We start from the raw sequence: 20,618 nt of genomic DNA, 5'->3' as shown, positions 1-20,618 counted from the left end.
TAAGCTAGGATTATAGGCATGAGCAACTGGGCCAGGCTGGACACCTAGTCTTTTGAGGGGGTGATTTTGTTTCACTGAGACAGAGTCTCATTTTGTAGCCCAGGCTGATACACTGTGATTACAAGCATGTACCACCAGATCCAGCTCTTCTACCCAGTTTTTTGCATCCATTTACTTATTCATTCATGTATTGTATTCGACACTCTAAACATTTTTTCCCAACATGATCATGTCAAAGACACACAGAAGCTGGACTGATGGTGGCTTCGAGTGTGGCCTAGTGATAGCATGCTTACCTAGCAGGTATGAAGCCCTGGGTTCCATTCCCTGGAATCACATACCCAGTAAAAGAAGTGGCCCTGTGGCTCAAGGGGCAGAATACTAGCCTTTAGCAAAAAGTATCCAAGCACAGTGCTCTAGCCCTGAGTTTAAGCCCCACGACTGGCAAAAAAAAAAAAAAAAAAGCTTTTTTTTTTTTTTTTTTGCACAAGGCTCTCGACCATCACTTCCAGCTTTTTGTGTGTATGAGGTATTGAGGAATGGAACCCAGGGCTTTGTGTATTCTAGGCAAGCACTCTACCACTAGGCCATACTCCCAGCTCTCCCTTGGCTTTTTTTTTTTTTTTTTTTGGCCATTTTTTTTGGCCAGTCCTGGGCCTTGAGCTTAGGGCCTGAGCACTGGCCTCCAGTGCTCTACCACTTGAGCCACAGCACCATTTCTGGCTTTTTTCCGTGTGTGGTATTGAGGAATCGACCCAGGTTTTGTGCATGCTAGGTAAGCACTCTACCACTTGGCTAAATTTCTGCCCCTTCCCTTAGTTTTTTTGCTCAAGGCTGGTGCTCTACTATCTTTGCTCCAGCTGGCTTTGAATCGTGATCCTCAGATCCTCAGATCTCAGCCTCCTGAATAGCTAGGATTTCAGGCGTGAGCCAAGCATAGATTTTTAAAAAATTTTTTTAAAATTAATTTATTTATTTTGCCAGTCCTGGGCTTCAGTTCAGGGCCTAAGCACTGTCCTTGCGAATTTTCTCAAGGCAAGAATCCTACCAAATTGAGACCCAGGAATCGAACCTGGGTCTTCTTGTAAGCAAGGCAAGCACTCAACCCCTAGGCCAAGCTCCCAGCCCCTGGGCTGGCTTTGAACCATGATCCTCAGATCTCAGCCTCCTGAGTAGCTAGGATTACAAGCCTGAGCTTCTTTTGTTTTATATAAAGTTTTACTATATATACTAGGGACTGATCTCCAACTATCAACCCTGCAGCTGCAGCCTTCCGGATACAGGGATTACAGATGTGCAAATTCCTTGGGTACCAGGCTTTAGAAAGTAGCTCTCCAAGGAGCTTCCGGATTAGCTTGTTCCCACCCCCGTGCGGCGGCGCGAAGGCCTCTGGGAATTGTAGTTATCCAACGTAGTTCACTAGCACTTCCCGGAAGTGACGTAAGGCCGCCTCTTTCCGTCTCTCGGCGTTTCCGTTTGGCGGTGTGACTCGAGCACAGCTGGTAGGTATTTTGGGGTCCTCGTGCTTGGAGGAGGGGGGCCCGGGCTGGAAGACAGTTAAGGACAACGAGGAGTTCGGGAGGTTGCGACCTGGGCCCCTTCTGGCGGCCGGTGACGTTCGACATCTTCCTCAGGTTTAGGTCGAGCCGTGTGGGCCGTACGTAGCCCCTTAGCGCCGTCGCCATGTCGCGGTTTTTCACCACGGGTTCGGACAGCGAGTCCGAGTCGTCCCTGTCAGGAGAGGAGCTGGTCACCAAGCCCGTCGGGGGTAACTACGGCAAACAGTGAGTTGGGGGTTGCGCCTCGGGGCTCAGGCAGGAGCGGGGCGGCGTGGGGAGCGGGAGGGGGGGGACGGTGTCAAAAGAACATCGCTCCCAGCCGATCGTGGGTGCCCGTCGAGACTGTCGCATCAGCTTCAGACTGGGCTGCAGTCTGTGAGCCTCCCCATCGTCTCCCTTTCCTCGATGCCTAGTGACCCCCTCAAACCATAGCTCTAATCGCCAAGAGGCTCCAGATGTGGCTCCCAAATCCTGCCTCCTAGTTCAGTCCTTATTACACTCCTGTTGTTTACCTCCCTGAAATACCCTTCTCTGTTTTTTTTTTTCCCCTTTGCCATTCCTGGGGTTTGAACTCAGGGGCCTGGGCACTGCCCTTGAGCTTTCTCAAATCCAGCACTCTACCACTTGAGCCATAGCATCACTTCTGAGTTTTTCCTATGTATGTAGTATCGAGGAATCGATCCCTGGTCTTCATGCATGCTGGGCAAGCACTAGGCCAAACTCCTGATCCCAGTTTGTAGATTTTCTGATCATAGCTTCCTGAGTAGCTAGGATACAGGGGTGTGCCACAAGCATCCACCATTGAGACTTTTATTATTACTAGCCTCTCATACTTAGGAAATGTTTCTTCGTGGGATTTAGGGTAAGTATCAGCTCCGGAATCCTCTCCCATTGGCTATAAGTTGCCCTTTTATCTTTTGTTTTTCTGTCAGTATATAGTGAGCCTTTATATAGTTCATTTTCTCACATAGTAAATAAGCATCCTCATCATGGGCTACAAATGTTTGGCAGTAGGTCATTCCTGGAGTAAACTGTGTAAATGGAGTTAATTATGAGGTTGAGGGGCACAGATTCAGAGGGAAATGGGTGCACCGTAGGTGATGTGAATGCCTCAGTTCCAAGAAGAGAAATAGTGATACTAGGGGGTAGAGGTTGATGCTCTTTGTTCCCTCCAAACAGGCCATTGTTACTGAGCGAGGATGAGGAAGATACCAAGAGAGTTGTCCGAAGTGCTAAGGATAAGAGGTAAGGCTAGGGATGCTGCATGGTAGTAAGTCTCTGGAATCAGCGGTGAGTTCTCTGTCTGGCGGAGTTGTCCAATGTGCTCTTGGGCTTCCAACCCAGGTTTGAGGAACTGACTAACCTCATCCGGACCATTCGCAATGCCATGAAGATTCGAGATGTCACCAAGTGCCTGGAAGAATTTGAGCTCCTGGGGAAAGCGTACGGGAAGGCCAAAAGTATTGTGGACAAGGAAGGTGTCCCTCGGTTCTATATCCGTATCTTGGCTGACCTTGAGGACTATCTTAATGAGGTATGATGCCTGTGAGAATCCATAGGGGGTGTGGGCATGACTGAGGTACTAACCTACTGCCATGGGTCATGTCTTCCATGAGTTCTTTACTAATTTATTTAGTGTTCCCTAGAATACAAGAAGTGGGAAGTAAAGCAAGGAAGGGAACCATTTACTTATTTTTGTGCTAATATTGGGGCTTGAAATCTGGGCCTTGTCCACACACTGGCTTTTTTCCTCTCAAGACTGGCACTCTACCACGTGAACTAAACCTCTACTTCTGGCTTTTTGCTGGTTAATTGGAGATTATAGTGTCTCAGATTTGTCTGCCTGAGCTGATTTCACACCTCCATCCTCAGATCTCAGCCTCCTGGGTAGCTAGGATTACAACTACCTACACCTTGCTGGGAAACTTTTTTTTTTTTTTTTTAATAAAAATCAAAAAACACTAAGAACCTATTTGTATTTATTTTAATTAGTATCCCTTATTCATAGCTTACACTATTAGTAGTGATATTTCTTTATTTTGTGCTAGTCTTGGGGCTTGAACTCAGACCTGAGTGATGTCCCTAAGCTTGTGTTGCTCAAGGTTAGGGTTCTACCACCTGAGCTACATTTTCACTTCAGCTTTTTTTGTGTTGTTGTTGTTTTGTTAGTTTATTGGAAATGAGAGTCTCACAGAATTTCCTGCCTATGCTGGTATTGAACCTTGATACTCAGATCTCAGCCTCCTGAGTAGCTAAGATAATTGGCACCCAGCTAGTAATAGATTAAAAGATTTTCTAATAGCAAGTAAGGTCTTTGGTTGTGGCTTAGTATGCATGAGGCTTTGGAATCCATCCCTGAAACCACAAAAAGGAAAAAAAATACTGGCTCTAATTAGTAAGCATAGATATCAAGACTCATAAAAATGTTATGGTGAAGCCTCAAGTTGAGTTTCTTCCTCTTTAGCTTTGGGAAGATAAAGAAGGGAAGAAGAAGATGAACAAGAATAATGCCAAGGCTCTGAGCACTCTGCGCCAGAAGATAAGAAAATACAACCGAGATTTTGAGTCTCATATCACAAACTACAAGCAGGTAAGGCTGGTGGAAGCAGACTTGACTGTGGACAGCACAGAAGAACATTTGCAGATGGACATGTGACTGGAGAAGGAATCACAAGCAATACTGGGATAGAGGGGTAGATGGATCAGGATTAGCAACCTTAGTTCTCTCATTTGCCTCTTTCCAGAATCCTGAGCAGTCTGCAGATGAAGATGCAGAGAAGAATGAGGAGGATTCAGAAGGTGAGAGAGACTTACTGTAGGGAATTAGGAAGTCCAAAATTAGGGGTTCCCTTGGTTTCTGGGTTGTCATCCATTCTTACCAATTAGTATTTGCCTCCCTCTTTCCCCTTCTTCTCTTCCTTCCTTCCTTTCCTCTCCCCCCTCCCACCTATCTCTTGCTATATAGATCAGGCTGGCCTCAAACCTGTGACTCTCCCATCTCAACTTCCTGAGTGTTAAGGTTACAGGCAAGTAAAACCATACCCAGCTTAAAGTTTTCTCACTGTATTTCCTACCAGGCTCTTCAGATGAGGATGAGGATGAAGATGGAGTCAGTGCTGCAGCTTTCTTGAAGAAAAAATCTGAAGCTCCTTCTGGGGATAGTCGCAAGTTCCTCAAAAAGATGGAGGTAAGAGCCAGGATTATTCTGGAGGCTGACAGGCCTGCCAGAGACCAGTTGTATCCTAAGAAGAAGAGACTGATAAAGGATCTCCTCTTTAAAGTGGAGTTAATAAGACTAGGCATGAAGATTCACACGTGTAATCCTTTCTATTTGGGAGGTTTATGCTTCAAGGCCAGCATAGACTAAAAGTTCTTGAGATACCCCTCCCTGCCATCTTTACCAGTAAAGCTGGGTATATTGGTATATGCCTGAGATATCAGCAACATGGAAAATGTGAATAGAAGGCTCATGGTTCAATAGAAGGCTCACCGGTATGGTGGCTCATGCCTGTAATCCTAACTACTCAGGAGGTTAAGAGCTGAGGATCGAGGTTCAAAGCTAGTCTGAGGGGCCGGGAGTTTGGCCTAGTGGTTAAAGTGCTTGCCTAGCATGCATGAAGACCCTGGTTCGATTCCTCGGTACCACATACATAGAAAAAAGCCAGAAGTGGTGCTGAGGCTCAAGTGGTAGAGCTGTAGCCTTGAGAAAGTCCAAGGACAGTGCTCAGGCCCTGAGCTCAAGCCCAGGACTGGCAAAAAAAAAAAAAAAAGCTAGTCTGAGCACTAAAGTCTGTGCCTGTGAGATTCTTATCTCCAATTAACCACTAGAAAATGGGAAGTGGGGCTGTGGCTGCAGGGATTGGGCAGTAGCCTTGAGCTGAAGAGCTTAGGGGCAGCACCCAGGCCAGAATTCAAGCCACATGACAGACAATTTAAAAAGAAAAAAAAAAAAAGTCATGGTTCAGATTGGCCCAGGCATAAATATCAACCCTGTTCAAAAAAATAACTAAAAGCTGGGACACAGGGGTCCATGCTTGTAATCCTAGGTACTAAGGAGGCCAAGATCTGAGGATTGCAATTCATTTACTGTCTTTTTATTTATTATTATTTTTTTTATGCCAGTGCTGGGCTTGAGCTCAGGGCCTGAGAGCACTGTCCTTGGACTTTCTCAAGGCTAGAACTCTACCACTTGAGCCTCAACATCACTTTCGGCTTTTTTTCTATGTATGTGGTACCAAGGAATCGAACCCTGGTCTTCGTGCATGCTAGGCAAGCACTCTACCACTAGATCAAACTCCCAGCCCAGGGTTGCAATTCAAAGCCAGCCTAGGCAGGGAAGTTCATGAGACTCTTATCCTCAATTAACTACAAAAAAGCCAGTAGTGAAACTGTGGCTCAATCGGTAAAATGCTAGCCTTGAACAAAAAATCTCAGGAACAGGGCTGGGAGTTTGGCCTAGTGGTGGAGTGCTTGCCTAGCATGCATGAAGACCCGTGTTCCATTCCTCAGTACCACATACATAGAAAAAAAGCCGGAAGTGGTGCTGAGGCTCAAGTGGTAGAGCTCTAGCCTTGAGAAAGACCAAGGACAGTGCTCAGGCCCTGAGCTCAACCCCAGGACTGGCAGGGAAAAAAAACAAGTCTCAGGAACATTGCCCATGATCTGAGTTCAAACTCTGTACACACACACACACACACAGAAGAGCTTGGAGAGGGTATTTATGGTTGAAGTAGCAGAGTCTCTTTGTAAACAAATGAGCAGTCCTGAGCTCAAACACCAATACCAAGGACTAATAGAACCCTGTGCTCAGAGAGGGCAGGATTTATAGGAGTCTGGTTTGAAGAATGGGCCTTTTGGATCGAACACTGAGTGAACTGGAATCTTAGGTGCTGGACCCACTCTGCCTCTGGAAAGCAGCTTTGGGGCATGTTGTAAGCTTTTTGTTTTTCTGGTGGGGGGGGGCTATGGGGCTTGAACTCGGCCTGGGCGCACTAGCACTATCCCTGAGCTCTTCAGCTCAAGGCTATCCACCCTACCCTTGAGCCAAGCCCACTTCCCCTTTTCGTGAGGTTAATTGGAGATAGAGTCTCAGGTCCTTTTGTGCCCTTGTGGCTTTGAATCTTTTTTTTTTTTTTTTTTTTTTTTTTGCCAGTCCTGGGCTTGGACTCAGGGCCTGAGCACTGTCCTTGGACTTTCTCAAGGCTAGAGCTCTACCACTTGAGCCTCAGCACCACTTCCAGCTTTTTTCTATGTATGTGGTACCGAGGAATTGAACCCAGGTCTTCGTGCATGCTAGGCAAGCACTTTAACCACTAAGCCAAACTCCTGGCCCCATGGCTTTGAATCTTGATCCTCAGATCTCAGCCTCCTAAGTAGCTAGATTTACAGCGTGAGCCTCTGCCCCCACCACCCAGCCACATGTTTTAACTTCTTTGGATCTGTCAGTCCATTCCTGCTCTTCATACAATAACTACTCTTGAGCTGGGCATGGTGGCTCATGCCTGTAATCCTAGCTACTCTGGAGGCTGAGATCTGAGGATCATCTTTCAAAGCCAGCCCAGGCACTAAAGACTCTTATCTCCAGTTAACCACTAGAAAACAGGAAGTGGGGCTGTGCCTCAAGGGATAGGGAGGTAGCCTTGAGCTGAAGAGCTCAGGAACAGCGCCTAGGCCCAGAGTTCAAGCCCATGACCTACAGTCAGTGGGAAATGTCAGCAGGGAAAGCAGAACCACTGGTCTCATGGCCCTCTTGCTGATTTTCTTTTATCTCTACAGGATGAAGATGAGGACTCAGAAGATTCTGAAGATGATGAAGAGTGGGACACAGGTTCCACATCTTCTGATTCCGACTCAGAAGAGGAAGAAGGGAAGCAAACTGTTTTGGCTTCAAAATTCCTTAAAAAGTAAGAAAAGTAGTGGGAGGGGTAGAAAACTTTTAATCATCTTGATGTTTTTCCTTCCATGGAGTTCTTCCTTGTGTTGGTAGAGGCCAATAGCTCTCCCTTTAGAGCAGGATCTTGAGTCAAGTGGGTGCAGTCACAAAGCAAATGCTGTGATCTGAATATGGGATTTGAAGACTCCATAGTGCAGATGCTTAACCACATTACTGTTTATTGCTTTTGGGCAGAGTGAGAAATCTCACTGGTAGTTGTAGGATAATACAATAGTCCCTTAGCCTTTCTTATCTTCAGTTCTCTTGTATAAAATGGGAGTCCTCTCCCAGGAGATTGTCCAAGTATAGACAGGCACTGTAGGGAAGACCGTAGCCTAGGATGGCATGTGGTGTGCAGTTCTTGGTAGCTACTACTGTTGGCACCTTTCTTTCATCCTGTACCACATTTCCTCACAGAGCACCCACCACAGAAGAGGACAAAAAGGCAGCTGAGAAGAAACGAGAGGACAAAGCCAAGAAGAAGCATGATAGGAAATCTAAACGTCTGGATGAGGAGGAGGAAGACAATGAAGGCGGGGAATGGGAAAGGGTCCGAGGTGGAGTGCCACTTGTTAAGGTGAGGATTGTAGAGTAAAAATGAACTGGAGAACTGGGCGCCAGTGGCTCAGCCTGTAACTCTAGCTACTCAGGATGTTAAAATCAGAGGATCATGGTTCAAAACCAACCCTGGGCACAAAAGTCCGTGAGACTTTTTATCTCCAATTAGCCACCTGGAAAACTGGAAGCAGCACTGTGGCTCAAAGTGGTAGAGCACTAGCCTTGAGCTGAAGAGCTTGGGGATGGGGCCCAGATCCAGAGTTCAAGCCCCATGACCAAAAATAAAAAAAACTGGAGAAAGCCAGACGCCAATGGAATTACACCTGTAATTCTAGATATTCAGGCGATCCAGATCTGAGGTTTGTGATTTGAGACCAGTCTGGGCAGGAAAGTCCAAGAGATGCTTATCTCCAATTACCAGCAAAATGGAATTGTCGTTCAAGTGGTAGAACACTCAACCTAAGTGAAAAGGCTGAGGGACAGTGCCCAGACCTTGAGTTCAAGCCCCAATACTGGCACAAAAAGTAAAAAAGTGGGGAAGAATTGGGGGCACATGCAAGTGCTCAGCTGGTCAGAGTGGGAAGAAGCTTAAGGGAAGAATGGGTTCCTGTTGGTCTGTACATAACAGGATGTGTTTTGGCCTAGGAGAAGCCAAAAATGTTTGCCAAGGGAACTGAGATAACACACGCTGTAGTCATTAAGAAACTGAATGAGATTCTGCAGGCACGTGGCAAAAAGGGAACCGATCGGTAAGAATCCTGAGCCCTGGCTCTGGAGTTATAGGGTGGGCTTCTGAACAACATGGGTTAGAGATGGATGGAAAAGAGCTGTTTAGCAGTAAAATCCTGTGGTTATAGCAGAGGAGGAGGAACATACTTGTTCACTTTGCTATTTGTATGTGAAGTTGAACCACTCATTTAATCTGTTGAGATTGTTTGGTGTCTTGAAAATAGGAATAGTGTTCACTTTTAGTTTCAAGATGACAAAAGAACCTGGTGTGTTTGAACATATTTTATATCATTTGGGCGTTGTTGGCATTGGTGTATGTGGTGGGAATTTAAGAGAGAACAAGTACACTGATGGTGAGATTGGTGGTATCTGAAGAAGCTTCAAACCCTCACCTAGACATTTCTTTATCCTTCCAGTGCAACTCAGATTGAGCTGCTACAACTTCTGGTTCAGATTGCTGCTGAAAACAACCTAGGAGAGGGCGTCATCGTCAAGATCAAGTTCAATATCATTGCTTCTCTCTATGATTACAACCCCAACCTGGCCACATACATGAAGGTAAGGTCAACAAAGAGGTCTCGGATGGCAGGCCAGGAGAAGGGGCCTGATGTCTTACCTCTCAGAGGCTGTGGACAGTCTAGGTGGTTGAAGGCCCTTTCGATTCTTTGTGAAGAGATTTTTGGGATGTCCACTTATTCCCTGCTCACACATCTGACCCTGCCATTTGATGTCTTGGCAGCCAGAGATGTGGCAGAAATGCCTGGACTGCATCAATGAATTGATGGACATCTTGTTTGCAAACCCCAATATCTTTGTTGGAGAGAACATTCTGGAAGAGAGCGAGAATCTACACAATTTTGACCAGGTAAAGAGAGATATTTGGAAAATACCGAAGTATATGTTGTTTGGGGAAGGCACAATTAAAGTTTAGGACAAAAATCTAGGCTAATTGATTACTCTTGTGCTTTCTCTTCAGCCACTGCGTGTCCGTGGCTGTATCCTAACTCTGGTGGAACGGATGGATGAAGAATTTACCAAAATAATGCAGAATACTGACCCTCACTCTCAAGGTGAGCCTTAGCAAGTGAGAACCTGGACTTAGGAGAATTACATCAGAGTAAAAAGACAGCATTGTTTCTGATACAGTAGCAGTAGTTGAAGAGGGCTGGGAGTATGGCTTACTGGTAGAGTGCTTGCTTAGCATGCATGAAGCCCTGAGTTCGATTCCTCGGTACCACATACATAGAAAAAGCTGGAGTAGTACTGTGGCTCAAGTGGTAACATGTTAGCCTTGAGTAAAAAGTTCAAGGACAGTGCCCAGGCACTGGGTTCAAGCCCCCAGGACTGTAGTAATAATAATAATAATAATAATAATAATAATAATAATAATAATAGACTTGTATTTCTAATATGCTTCTGAGTATTACTAGTCCATGTACTGCCTTGAGAGCCATATGGGTTAAGACATTTGTGCACATAGCTTGTTTAATGTGGCTCAGAGACATTAGGCTGGGGAAAAGGAAGATGGTTAACTCAGTACAAATGTGCCAGTGAGTCAAGGATGTAGATGAACCAGGCAGCCAAACATCTCTATGACGTGTCCTTTTGACACTAGAGAGTCAGCTTAACAAATAGCAAGGCTATACGACAATTTCAGGTGATGTGAAGTGTGAATTAGTCATTAAAATGGACAGTGATGGGAGAGGTGGCTGCTCAGATGTGGGTGAAGAAGGCATCTGAGGGACCATTTGAGATGAGAGCTGGGAAGAAAAGGGCACCTGGCAGAATAACAGAAATGAGCGTGTCACATTTTAGGAAGGAAAAATAGCTTGAGCACAGTGAGGTCAGGAAGAGTCATGACAAGGTAAGCATCAGAGCTTGCAGGTTCTTTCTGGACAAGCTTGCTGATGGGGTATGTTTTTTCCCTAAGCTATGAAGTGGCAAGGTTATAATAGGTCCTGGGAGATAGTGGCGTTTTCATGGCCCAGTGGGTACTTGTCTGACCAGTGCAGAGAATAAACCAAGCTAACTGGATTGGCTGGGGACCAGTGGTTGGGCAAGCCTGGGTGCCCCGCTGAGATGAGGGTGTGTGCTCTCCCTGCCAGAGTATGTGGAGCATCTGAAGGATGAGGCTCAGGTGTGTGCCATCATTGAGCGTGTGCAGCGTTATCTAGAGGAGAAGGGCACCACCGAGGAGATCTGCCGAATCTATTTGAAGCGCATTCTGCACACCTACTACAAGTTTGACTACAAGGCCCACCAGCGGCAGCTCACCCCTCCCGAAGGCTCATCAAAGGTGAGAGTTGTGAGTCTGTGGAGCTTGCTTTAGGCAACTTGTGAGGTGGAGCAGGGAGGGAACCCCAGGGATTCAAATGCAGCTTCTTTCATATTGGTTCCTAGGGCCTGAGCCCTTTAGAGCTGTTCTCTTCTTTTCCCTTGCAGTCTGAACAAGACCAGGCTGAAAATGAAGGCGAGGACTCGGCTGTGCTCATGGAGAGGCTATGCAAGTACATCTATGCCAAGGACCGCACAGACCGGATCCGTACTTGTGCCATCCTCTGCCACATCTACCATCATGCTCTGCACTCCCGCTGGTATCAGGCCAGAGATCTCATGCTCATGAGCCATCTCCAAGACAACATCCAGCATGCTGACCCACCAGTGCAGGTAGGCTGAGGACGCCTCAGGCAAACTGGCTTAACCAGAATGGCCACCCTTGTGTGGTGAGTGCAGATCTAAGGCAGCACTCGGTCTTCTCCATGTGCCAGCATCCCTCAGCCCTCTCCTATGTTGACTTATACTTTGTGGTATCCCCATAGCAAGCTTTGAGTTGACCCAACATGAGCAAATCATCTTGCACAGAAAGATAAACAGCACCCTTGAAGTTGTTGAGGAGGAAAGATAGGGCCCAAATGCAGAATGGCACTGGTACAGCTTTTGGGTGGTGGTATTTTGAAGGTTGTTTTTTTGTTTTGTTTTATTTTGTGGATCATGAGGCTTGAACTCATGGTTGGGAGTTTGGTCTAGTGGTAGAATGCTTGCCTAACATGCACAGAGACCCGGGTTCAATTCCTCAGTACCATATACATAGAAAAAAAACAGAAGTGGTACTGAGGTTCAAGTGGTAAAGCTCTTGCCTTGAGAAAGTCCAAGGACAGTGCTCAGGCCTTGAGCTCAAGCCCAGGACTGACAAAAAATAATAATAAAAATAAAAACATATATGTATATATAGAGGGGGGGAGAGAACAAACACAAACCTAGGTCCTGGGTCTTTGTGCATGCTAGGCAAGCACTCTACCACTAGCCCAAATTTCAGCCCTTCTTTATGTAATTTAAAAAAACATTTTTTTTGGTACTGGTACTCAGGAATTAATGTTCTTGCTTGGCCTTTTCACCCAAGGCTGGTGCTCTACCATTTGAACCACACATCCAGTTCTGGCTTTTCATTGGTTAATTGGAGATAGAGTCTTAGGGATTTTTCTGCCCAGGCTTGGCTGTAAACTGGTATCTTCAGATCTCAGACTTTTGAGTAGCTAGGACTATAGGCATGAGCTACCAGCACCTGGCTAGATGTCTTATTTCTACTTATTTTTCTATTTAAACATTCATGGCATCTACTTACTAGGTTCAGTTTCATTATTATAGATGGTCCCTGGCTTATCGTCTTGTTTCATTTGTGATTTTTCATTTTGTCTGTGTTGGTGTTTAAATTGTGCCTCATGCTTGCTGAGCATGGCATTTACTTTTCCTCTTTCTAGCATATGATCTTCAATCCCTAGATATCTGTGTGACTTGTTCTCTTTATAATTTTATTCAAATATTCCTTTGAAAGTGAGGCCTTTCTTAGTTGTATCAGCTTGCCAGCCACACAAACTTCCTTCCTATGCCTTTCCCTCTTATCACCAGTCATCCTTACTGTGTATTTGCCCTACCTCTTACCACAGGTATTCCATGTCTCTTTGTTCTCTATCCTTGACCACAGTCTAGTTTTTAGAACCTAAGTAGGTGTGTGTGTGTGCACACGTGTGTGCGTGTGTATTGAATAGTCAGCCTGCCCTGTGATTTCCCCTTATGATGTATACTACCTTTGCCTCTAGATCCTGTATAACCGTACCATGGTGCAGCTGGGCATCTGTGCCTTCCGCCAAGGCCTGACCAAAGATGCCCACAATGCCCTGTTGGACATCCAGTCCAGTGGCCGGGCCAAGGAGCTTTTGGGCCAGGGTCTGCTGCTGCGTAGCCTGCAGGAGCGCAACCAGGAGCAGGAGAAAGTGGAGAGGCGGCGCCAGGTGCCTTTCCACCTGCACATCAACCTGGAACTGCTGGAGTGTGTCTATTTGGTGTCTGCCATGCTCCTAGAGATCCCCTACATGGCTGCCCATGAGAGCGATGCCCGCCGACGCATGATCAGCAAGCAGTTCCATCACCAGCTACGGGTTGGGGAGCGACAGCCCTTGCTGGGTGAGTGTGGGAGTCAGTGGTTTAGCACCTTCCTGTGATCTTTGTAGTGAAGTTAGCAGGAATAATTTCACTAAGTAATTTATTGGTGGCACTTCCTCTGCCTGGCATTGTTCAATGATTTTAGAAATCATAATTTATTTAATCTGTGGTAGTATAATAACCTTGTGATGTAAATACTTTGGTTAACTTCTTGTTCTGGATGAAAAAACATTGAGGCATGGAGAATTTAATGTGTCTGAGTTTAATGGAGTTAGCATGGGCTTCCAGATTTCCTTTCCTTCCCCTTCATGCACATTGTCTTCTAGGCAAACCAACTAGGATAGTTTTATCATTCAAGACTGCCTGTTCTTACCCCTCAATTTTTTCTTTTGTGGTGGTAGGGATGGATATAAGGCCTCACACATGCTAGGCCAGGTGCTCTACCCCTAAGCTATGCTCTCATCCCCACTTTACTTTTGGAAGATGTGATCATGCAGGACTGATTGTGAGTCATTAGGAAAGGAAGTAATGGTCCCTCCAGTGCAGGTGTGCATGGAGGGCTTGAGTGAGCCACGCTTGTCATGTAGCCACCATCCCTTTACATCTTCATCCTACCAGTCACGTGAATAGTCCTGCATGAGTGCAGATGCTCTTTGGGCTGATTTGTTTTGTTTACCTACTGGTGTTTTGTTTTATGAAAAAGCATCCAATGGAAAATTGAACTTCTGAATATCTCACAATTATGGGCCTGGCATCTTTAGGCCTGCCTTCCCCTGTAGCTGAAAGCAGCTATGTGTCTGGACACTCTGGTTCATCAGTTTCTACTATTCTTTAATTCATATTGGGTCAGAAGTCAATTTCTCAACCACATGTAATAGTACTCTATAATCTGAGCACTCAGGAGACTGAGTCACACAAGTTCAAGGCAACTTGGGCCATAGTAATAGACTGTCTCAAGAAAAGAAAAAGGCTAGCTTCTTTTTGGCCATGTGTATTGTTTGATTTATAGAAGTGTTCTTTGATTCTGTCCTTAGTTCATAAACAAAGAAGTTAAAATGGAAGGTTGCCTATTCTTTTTCTTCAGCTTAGCCTCACTATCACATCTTTGTGCCTAACTCAGGCATGTATTTGCACTCACTGTACCTGTTGTAGGGTCTGCCATGTGTTCCAGGGTTTGCCATGCTCATGAATGCCACATTAGAGTTGTACCTTAATCAGTTTATCAGACTTGTTTCACAGGCTAATTTAGACAAAGGCTAATCCCCCCCCCCCCGCCCCCCAGTCCTGGGCTTGAGCTCAGGGCCTGAGCATTGTCCTTGGACTTTATTAAGGCTAGAGCTCTACCACTTGAGCCTCTGCACCACTTCCGGGCTTTTTTCTATGTATGTGGTACCCAGGAATGGAATCCAGGTCTTCGTGCATGCTAGGCAAGCACTCTACCACTAGGCCAGACTCTTGGCCCAAAGGCTAAAATTTTTGAGGAAAACAAATGAGCCCCTTTCATGAATAAGCTGATAACAGTGTATGTCTGTGGCAGAAATCACAGTCAATAGAAGCATAAAGTTTGGTAAATACTCAATTGAGATGTTAGGCCTTAGGAATATGCACAATACACACACGACCACGTGTCAACATTTTCAGAGGGTTCAGCAAATGCCCTGAAGGACATCTAGGTCCAAAAGTAAGTATATTCAGACTTACACAAACCTATTGCTTTTCTTGGAGAGCTGGGAGAATCTGGTCTAGTTTGGTCTAGTTATTTGTTTTACAGTGGTCATGGGGGAGCAACCTGGCTGCATGTTTCTCTAGACCCCGTTCCCTTTACAACCTTTCAGGGCCCCCCGAGTCTATGAGGGAGCATGTGGTTGCTGCCTCCAAGGCCATGAAGATGGGTGACTGGAAGACCTGCCACAGCTTCATCATTAATGAGAAGATGAATGGGAAAGTGTGGGACCTTTTCCCTGAGGCTGACAAAGTCCGAACCATGTTGGTTAGGTGAGCAAAAGGAGGCCATGATGGGTAGGGAAGAAAAGATGGTTTGGTCACTTTTCTTAAGGACCTTCCCCTGTTTTCCCTCTCCCCATAGGAAGATCCAGGAAGAGTCACTGAGGACCTACCTCTTCACCTACAGCAGTGTCTATGACTCCATCAGGTAGGATGGCCCCCGTCAATGCAGAGGGGCCCCAGCTTAGTGGGCAGTAGTCCTAACCATGCCTCTCTTCCCTCTAGCATGGAGACACTGTCAGATATGTTTGAACTGGATCTGCCCACCGTGCATTCCATCATCAGCAAGATGATCATTAATGAGGAGTTAATGGTGAGAACCACTGGTGGAGCTTGGGCAAGTGGAGACTTGGGGGAGGGTCTGGTATGTGTTACATTCCCTCCTCTGCCTCCTGTCAGGCCTCTCTGGATCAGCCCACACAGACAGTAGTGATGCATCGCACTGAGCCCACTGCCCAGCAGAACCTGGCTCTACAGCTGGCTGAGAAGCTGGGCAGCCTGGTGGAGAATAATGAGAGGGTGTTTGACCACAAGCAGGGTACCTATGGCGGCTACTTCCGAGGTGAGTACACCCATCACTCTACTCCCACAGGCTCTTTGACCAATACTACCTCTTCTCCTGGGTACTCATGCCCTCTCTCCCGCCTTCCCTCTCTTCCTTTTGTAGACCAGAAGGATGGCTACCGCAAAAACGAAGGCTACATGCGTCGGGGTGGCTACCGCCAGCAGCAGTCCCAGACAGCCTACTGAGCGCTCCACTTCTGTCCTTGCGGCCTAGACCATTGAACCTTTCCATTCTAAAACTAGTCATTAAAGGTCTGTTGAAACTTGCTGCTGTTCCTCATCGTATGCACACCACAGAAGTGTGTTGGATTCATTTGCTGTTACCTTTGTGAGCTTCTACCACAAGGCTCAGGATATGTGATGAATGTATACACATACCAGACTATTTAGCATTTAGCAGAAAAATGTCATGATGTGACAAACTAGAACAAGACATGTTGAGAGGATGTGAACAAGGGGCCTTGTATCAGGGAAGATATGATAGGGGAGGGGGAATGGTGTGTGGATCTCGGTGGCAGTGGGTTGGTGATAATTCCCAGGCAACACACCAGTGTGCAGCCACTATTAGCTGTCTCAGACAGTACCAAAAACACAAGAAAGCTTGGAAAAACTTGGCAGCTGCTGTGACATCTAAGGGATTGTTTTTCTAATAATTTGTGTAATTGCTGTTCATTTTATAAAAGCTTTGGGTCCTGTAGGATGTAGACTTTTTTTGGGGGGGGGGGATGCCAGTTCTGGGGCTTGAACTCAGGGCCGCCTGGGCACGGTCCTTGAGCACTTTTGCTCAAGGCTGGCCCTCTGTCACTTGAGCCATGGTCTCACTTGCAGTTTTTTCTGTGTATGTGGTACCAAGGAGTCAAAGCCAGGGCTTCATGCATGCTAGGCAAGCACTCTACCACTAGGTCACACTCCCAGCCCTACAACCTTTTTTTTTTTTTTTAACATTTCTATTAATAGCTGTACAAAGAGGTTACCATTCCATAAGTCAAATTACGAGGGGTAGACACCAGTGCCTCATGCCTATAATCCTAGTTACTCAGGAGGTTGAGATATGATATGTATGGGTCATGGTTCCAAGCCAGCCCAGGCAGAAAAGACCATGAGACACATCTCCAATTAAACACCAGAAAACCTGAAGTGGAACAAAAAGAGAGAACACCTGAAAAGAAACCAAAAAGAAATTCAGGAGGTGAAATTTGCAATGACAGCACTCAGACCCAAGATGACTTGCTGGATAATTAGGTCAAGAGAGAAAGTGTTTCAGCAAGGAAAATGACTTTATTCAAAAAATCAGTGCTGGTTGAATGAGATGATAGAAACCTCCAAAGTCCACTGTGCTGGGAAGGTGAAATGGAAGCAGCTTAATTAGAGGATAGACTGGTGTGTTCCCATAGCTGCTGGGCCTGCTCGTGCATGCCTGGTCCTGATTCGGTATTCACAAGGGGCTTTTCAGTCTTGGAGCCATTCTCACTGGTTTGACCACATGCAGATCTTGACATTTTGTATCATAGACTTCAGGGGTAACTACCTGACCTTTTTAAAACTGACTTCCAAAGTTATAGTCCTTAAAAGAAATCAGATGAGCCAGGTGGAAGGGCTCATGCCTGTAATCCTAGCTACTCAGGAGGCTGAGATCTGAGGATTGCGAGTCAAGGCCAGCCCAGGCAGTCCATGAGACTCATCTCCAATTAACCACTAGAAAACCAGAAGTGGCGCGGTGGCTCAAGGAGTTAGGGCGGTAGCCTTGAGCTGAAGAGCTCTAGGACAATGCCTGGGCCCAGAGCTCAAGCCCCATGACCCACACATGAAAAAAAACATCAGCTTCAACTGAAATGAAAATTTTCCTGGGGGAATTCAAAGGCAAATTTGACCATAAGTCATTTGAAATTATTGAGTCTGGGGAATACAGGAATGGTTTAATTTTAAAAAATAAAAATAAACTGAGCATACTGACACCTGAAGTCTCAGCATTCAGAAGACAGAGGCAGAAAGATTGAGAGTTGGAGGCCAGCGTGAGCAAGATCCTATCTCAAAAAGAAAGGGAGAGGGCCTACCTGTGGTTCAGGTGATAGAGTACTAGCCTTGAGAAAGCCCAAGAAAAGTGCCCAGACCCTAAGTTCAAGCCCCATGACTGGCAATAAACAATAAAAAGGGAGCCCAAGCCAGTGGCTCACGCCTGTAATCCTAACTACTTAGAAGGCTGAGATCTGAGGATTGAGTTTGAGGCCAGCCTGGGCAAGGAAGTCTCTCTGAGACTCATCTCCAGACAGCAACTTGAAAATTAGAAGTAGCACTAAGGCTCAAGTGCTAGGGTGTTAGCCTTGAGCACAAAGAGGGTGAGGGACAGTGCCCAAGCCCTGAATTCTAGCCCCATGACTAACAAAAATAAGAGGGGAAAGAGAGGCTGGATGTCAGTGGCTCACACCACTGGGCTGGAACAGCATGGCTCAAGTAATGGAGTGCCAGTTGTGAATACAAAAAGTGAATGGAGAGTTTGAGCCCCTGAGTTTAAAACACACACCAGTACTCAGTACACACACACACACACGTTATCCCCAGGGTAAACCAAAAAATAGAATATACACAAAAGGAAATGACAAATGAAAATACCTCTCTTACCTCAATCCCCATTAACTATAAACAAGACAAATGCATCAAACTCTAAAACAAATAGCAAAACGAAATAAATGCTCTTTATCATCAGTTACACAAAATGTTAGTGGGTTAAACTCATTAATCCAATCACAGTGAGTATTTAGGTATGGTAATGCGGAATTTGGTAACCCTAGCACTCGGAGACTGAAACAGATCAAGAGTTCCAGGTCAGGGATTTGTCCCACTCTTGTACCTCAAGGGGATGGTGCTTTTCTTTCTTTTCCATTTTGTCCTATTATATCCTATTACGTTAAAAAAAAAAAATCCTTAGCCTGAGCCACATAGGGGAGCCCACTACTATAGTGATGGGTAGAATGGATTTTTGTGGGTGTGTGTGCCTTTTGATAGAATGGAAAAAAAATACAAAACATGTTTCAATCATAATTGTCTATAAGAGACAGATTCAAACACATAGGCTGAAAGTAAAGATGTAGTGAAATACATTCTGGGCAAATGGCATAAATAAAATCAGCAGAGCCAGGCACTGGTGGCTCACATCTATAGTGTCAGCTAATCGGGAGACAGGATGAAAGCTCTAAACCTGCCTGGGAAAACAAATCTAAACTTTTATCTCCTCAAACCACCAAAAAGCTAAAAGTGCAGAAGTGGCACAAGTGGTAGAATACCAGAAAAATGCTTGGAAGAACCCAAGGCCCTGAGTGTAAAGTCCATTACTAGCTTGTGTTATCCAAAGTTTTAGCCCATAAACAAGATATAACAAGACATTTACGTACGTATAGAACATAAAAATAGAAAATTTGGCTGAATACATATTCATAACCAACTTTATCTGACATATAGAACTTTCTACTGAGGGGGCCGGGAGTTTGGCCTAGTGGTTAAAGTGCTTGCCTAGCATGCGCGAAGACCCGGGTTCGATTCCTCGGTACCACATACATACAAAAAAAAAAAAAAAAGCTGGAAGTGGTGCTGAGGCTCAAGTGGAAGACTGCTAGCCTTGAGAAAGTCCAAGGACAGTGCTCAGGCCCTGAGCTCAAGCCCAGGACTGGCAAAAAAAAAAAAAAAAAGAACTTTCTACTGAGTTACAATGGAATATACATTCTTCTCAATTACAAATATGTTGTCCAGGACAGACTATTCGATAAAGGACTTTGAACTTCAGTCCTCCAGGTTTTAGCTTCACACTCATAGGTGTGAGCCACACATGCTCAGTGAGGATTATGCTTTTTCGGTCATGGGGCTGGAACTCAAGGCCTGGACTCTACCAAAGCTCTTTTTGCTCAAGTCTAGCATATTACCACTTTGAATCACAGTGCTACTATTTCAGGATCCAAGTCCAGCCACTTGAGTCACAACTCTACTTAACTTTTTGGAGGTGAATTGGAGGGGGAAAAAAATTAAGAGACTTTCCTGCTGGGGCTGCCTTCAAGTAATGATTCTCAGAGCACAGCCTCCTAATACTAGGATAATAGGATAAGCCACTAGTGAGAAAGAAGGGTGTTCTGGGCTTGAACTGAGGGTGCTGTCCCTGAGCTGCTTTTGCTCAAGGCTATACTTGAGCCATAGCGCCACTACCGGCTTTTTGGTGATTAATTGAAGATAAGTCTCACAAACTTTCCTTCCTTGGGGTGGCTTTGAACTGTAGTCCTCAGAGCTCAGCCTCCTGAGTAGCTAGAATTACATATGTGAGCCACCAGCACCCAGTTGAGATATCCTTTTTCTTATTATTTTCAGAAATCTATCTTGGCACTCAGACGTTTAATATAGTCAATATCTACATTAATTTCTTGTTTCATGCTTTGTAACCCTACAGAGTTGTCATGGAAACATGTTTTGAATCGTGTCTACTGTACGGATGTCTACATCACCTTTTATGTTGGTTCCTGCACACACATGACCAAAGGAACAAATTAAATGCCATAAAAGATCCGGAGAGGGCTGGGAATGTGGCTTAGTGGTAGAGTGCTTGCCTAACATGCATGAAGCCCTGGGTTCCATTCCTCAGTACTGCATAAACAGTAAAGGATTGAAGTAGCTCTAGGGACCAATACTAGTGGCACAGAAGGGAGTCAGGAAAAGTGATGGTTGAGATATTTATTTAAAATCACATCCTGGGCCGGGAGTTTGGCCTAGTGGGAGAGTGCTTCCCCTAGCATGCACAATGTCTCAGGTTTCATTCCTTGGTACAACATGCATAGAAAAGCCAGAAGTGGTGC

General features: G+C 45.5%; 1 protein-coding gene across 2 annotated transcripts; it reads left to right on the top strand.

The window, feature by feature from the left end:
- The first annotated feature begins 1,429 nt into the window (after positions 1-1,429).
- On the top strand, positions 1,430-16,053 carry LOC150046168 (eukaryotic translation initiation factor 3 subunit C). Of its 2 annotated transcripts, none has more exons than XM_090357898.1 (21): positions 1,430-1,502; positions 1,635-1,784; positions 2,739-2,804; positions 2,904-3,093; positions 4,024-4,149; positions 4,304-4,358; positions 4,637-4,746; positions 7,335-7,462; positions 7,909-8,068; positions 8,698-8,798; positions 9,195-9,336; positions 9,518-9,643; positions 9,755-9,848; positions 10,884-11,074; positions 11,221-11,445; positions 12,876-13,239; positions 15,054-15,213; positions 15,305-15,370; positions 15,448-15,535; positions 15,622-15,784; positions 15,890-16,053. In XM_090357898.1, exons 2-21 carry the CDS (start codon positions 1,684-1,686, stop codon positions 15,970-15,972), a joined length of 2,739 nt encoding a protein of 912 aa, XP_090214024.1. In that variant the 5' UTR covers positions 1,430-1,502; positions 1,635-1,683; the 3' UTR covers positions 15,973-16,053. The 2 variants fall into 2 exon arrangements, with proteins under 2 accessions (XP_090214024.1, XP_090214023.1); XM_090357897.1 differs by having other exon boundaries at positions 8,695-8,798.
- Positions 16,054-20,618: the final 4,565 nt, after the last annotated feature.

The sequence above is a fragment of the Megascapheus bottae genome, chromosome 25 (genome assembly GCF_031878675.1).
Source record: "Megascapheus bottae isolate mThoBot1 chromosome 25, mThoBot2.hap1, whole genome shotgun sequence".
Lineage (NCBI taxonomy): Eukaryota > Metazoa > Chordata > Mammalia > Rodentia > Geomyidae > Megascapheus > Megascapheus bottae.
Note: the sequence above shows the minus strand (reverse complement) of the source record. Positions and strands in the feature narration are given on the sequence as shown.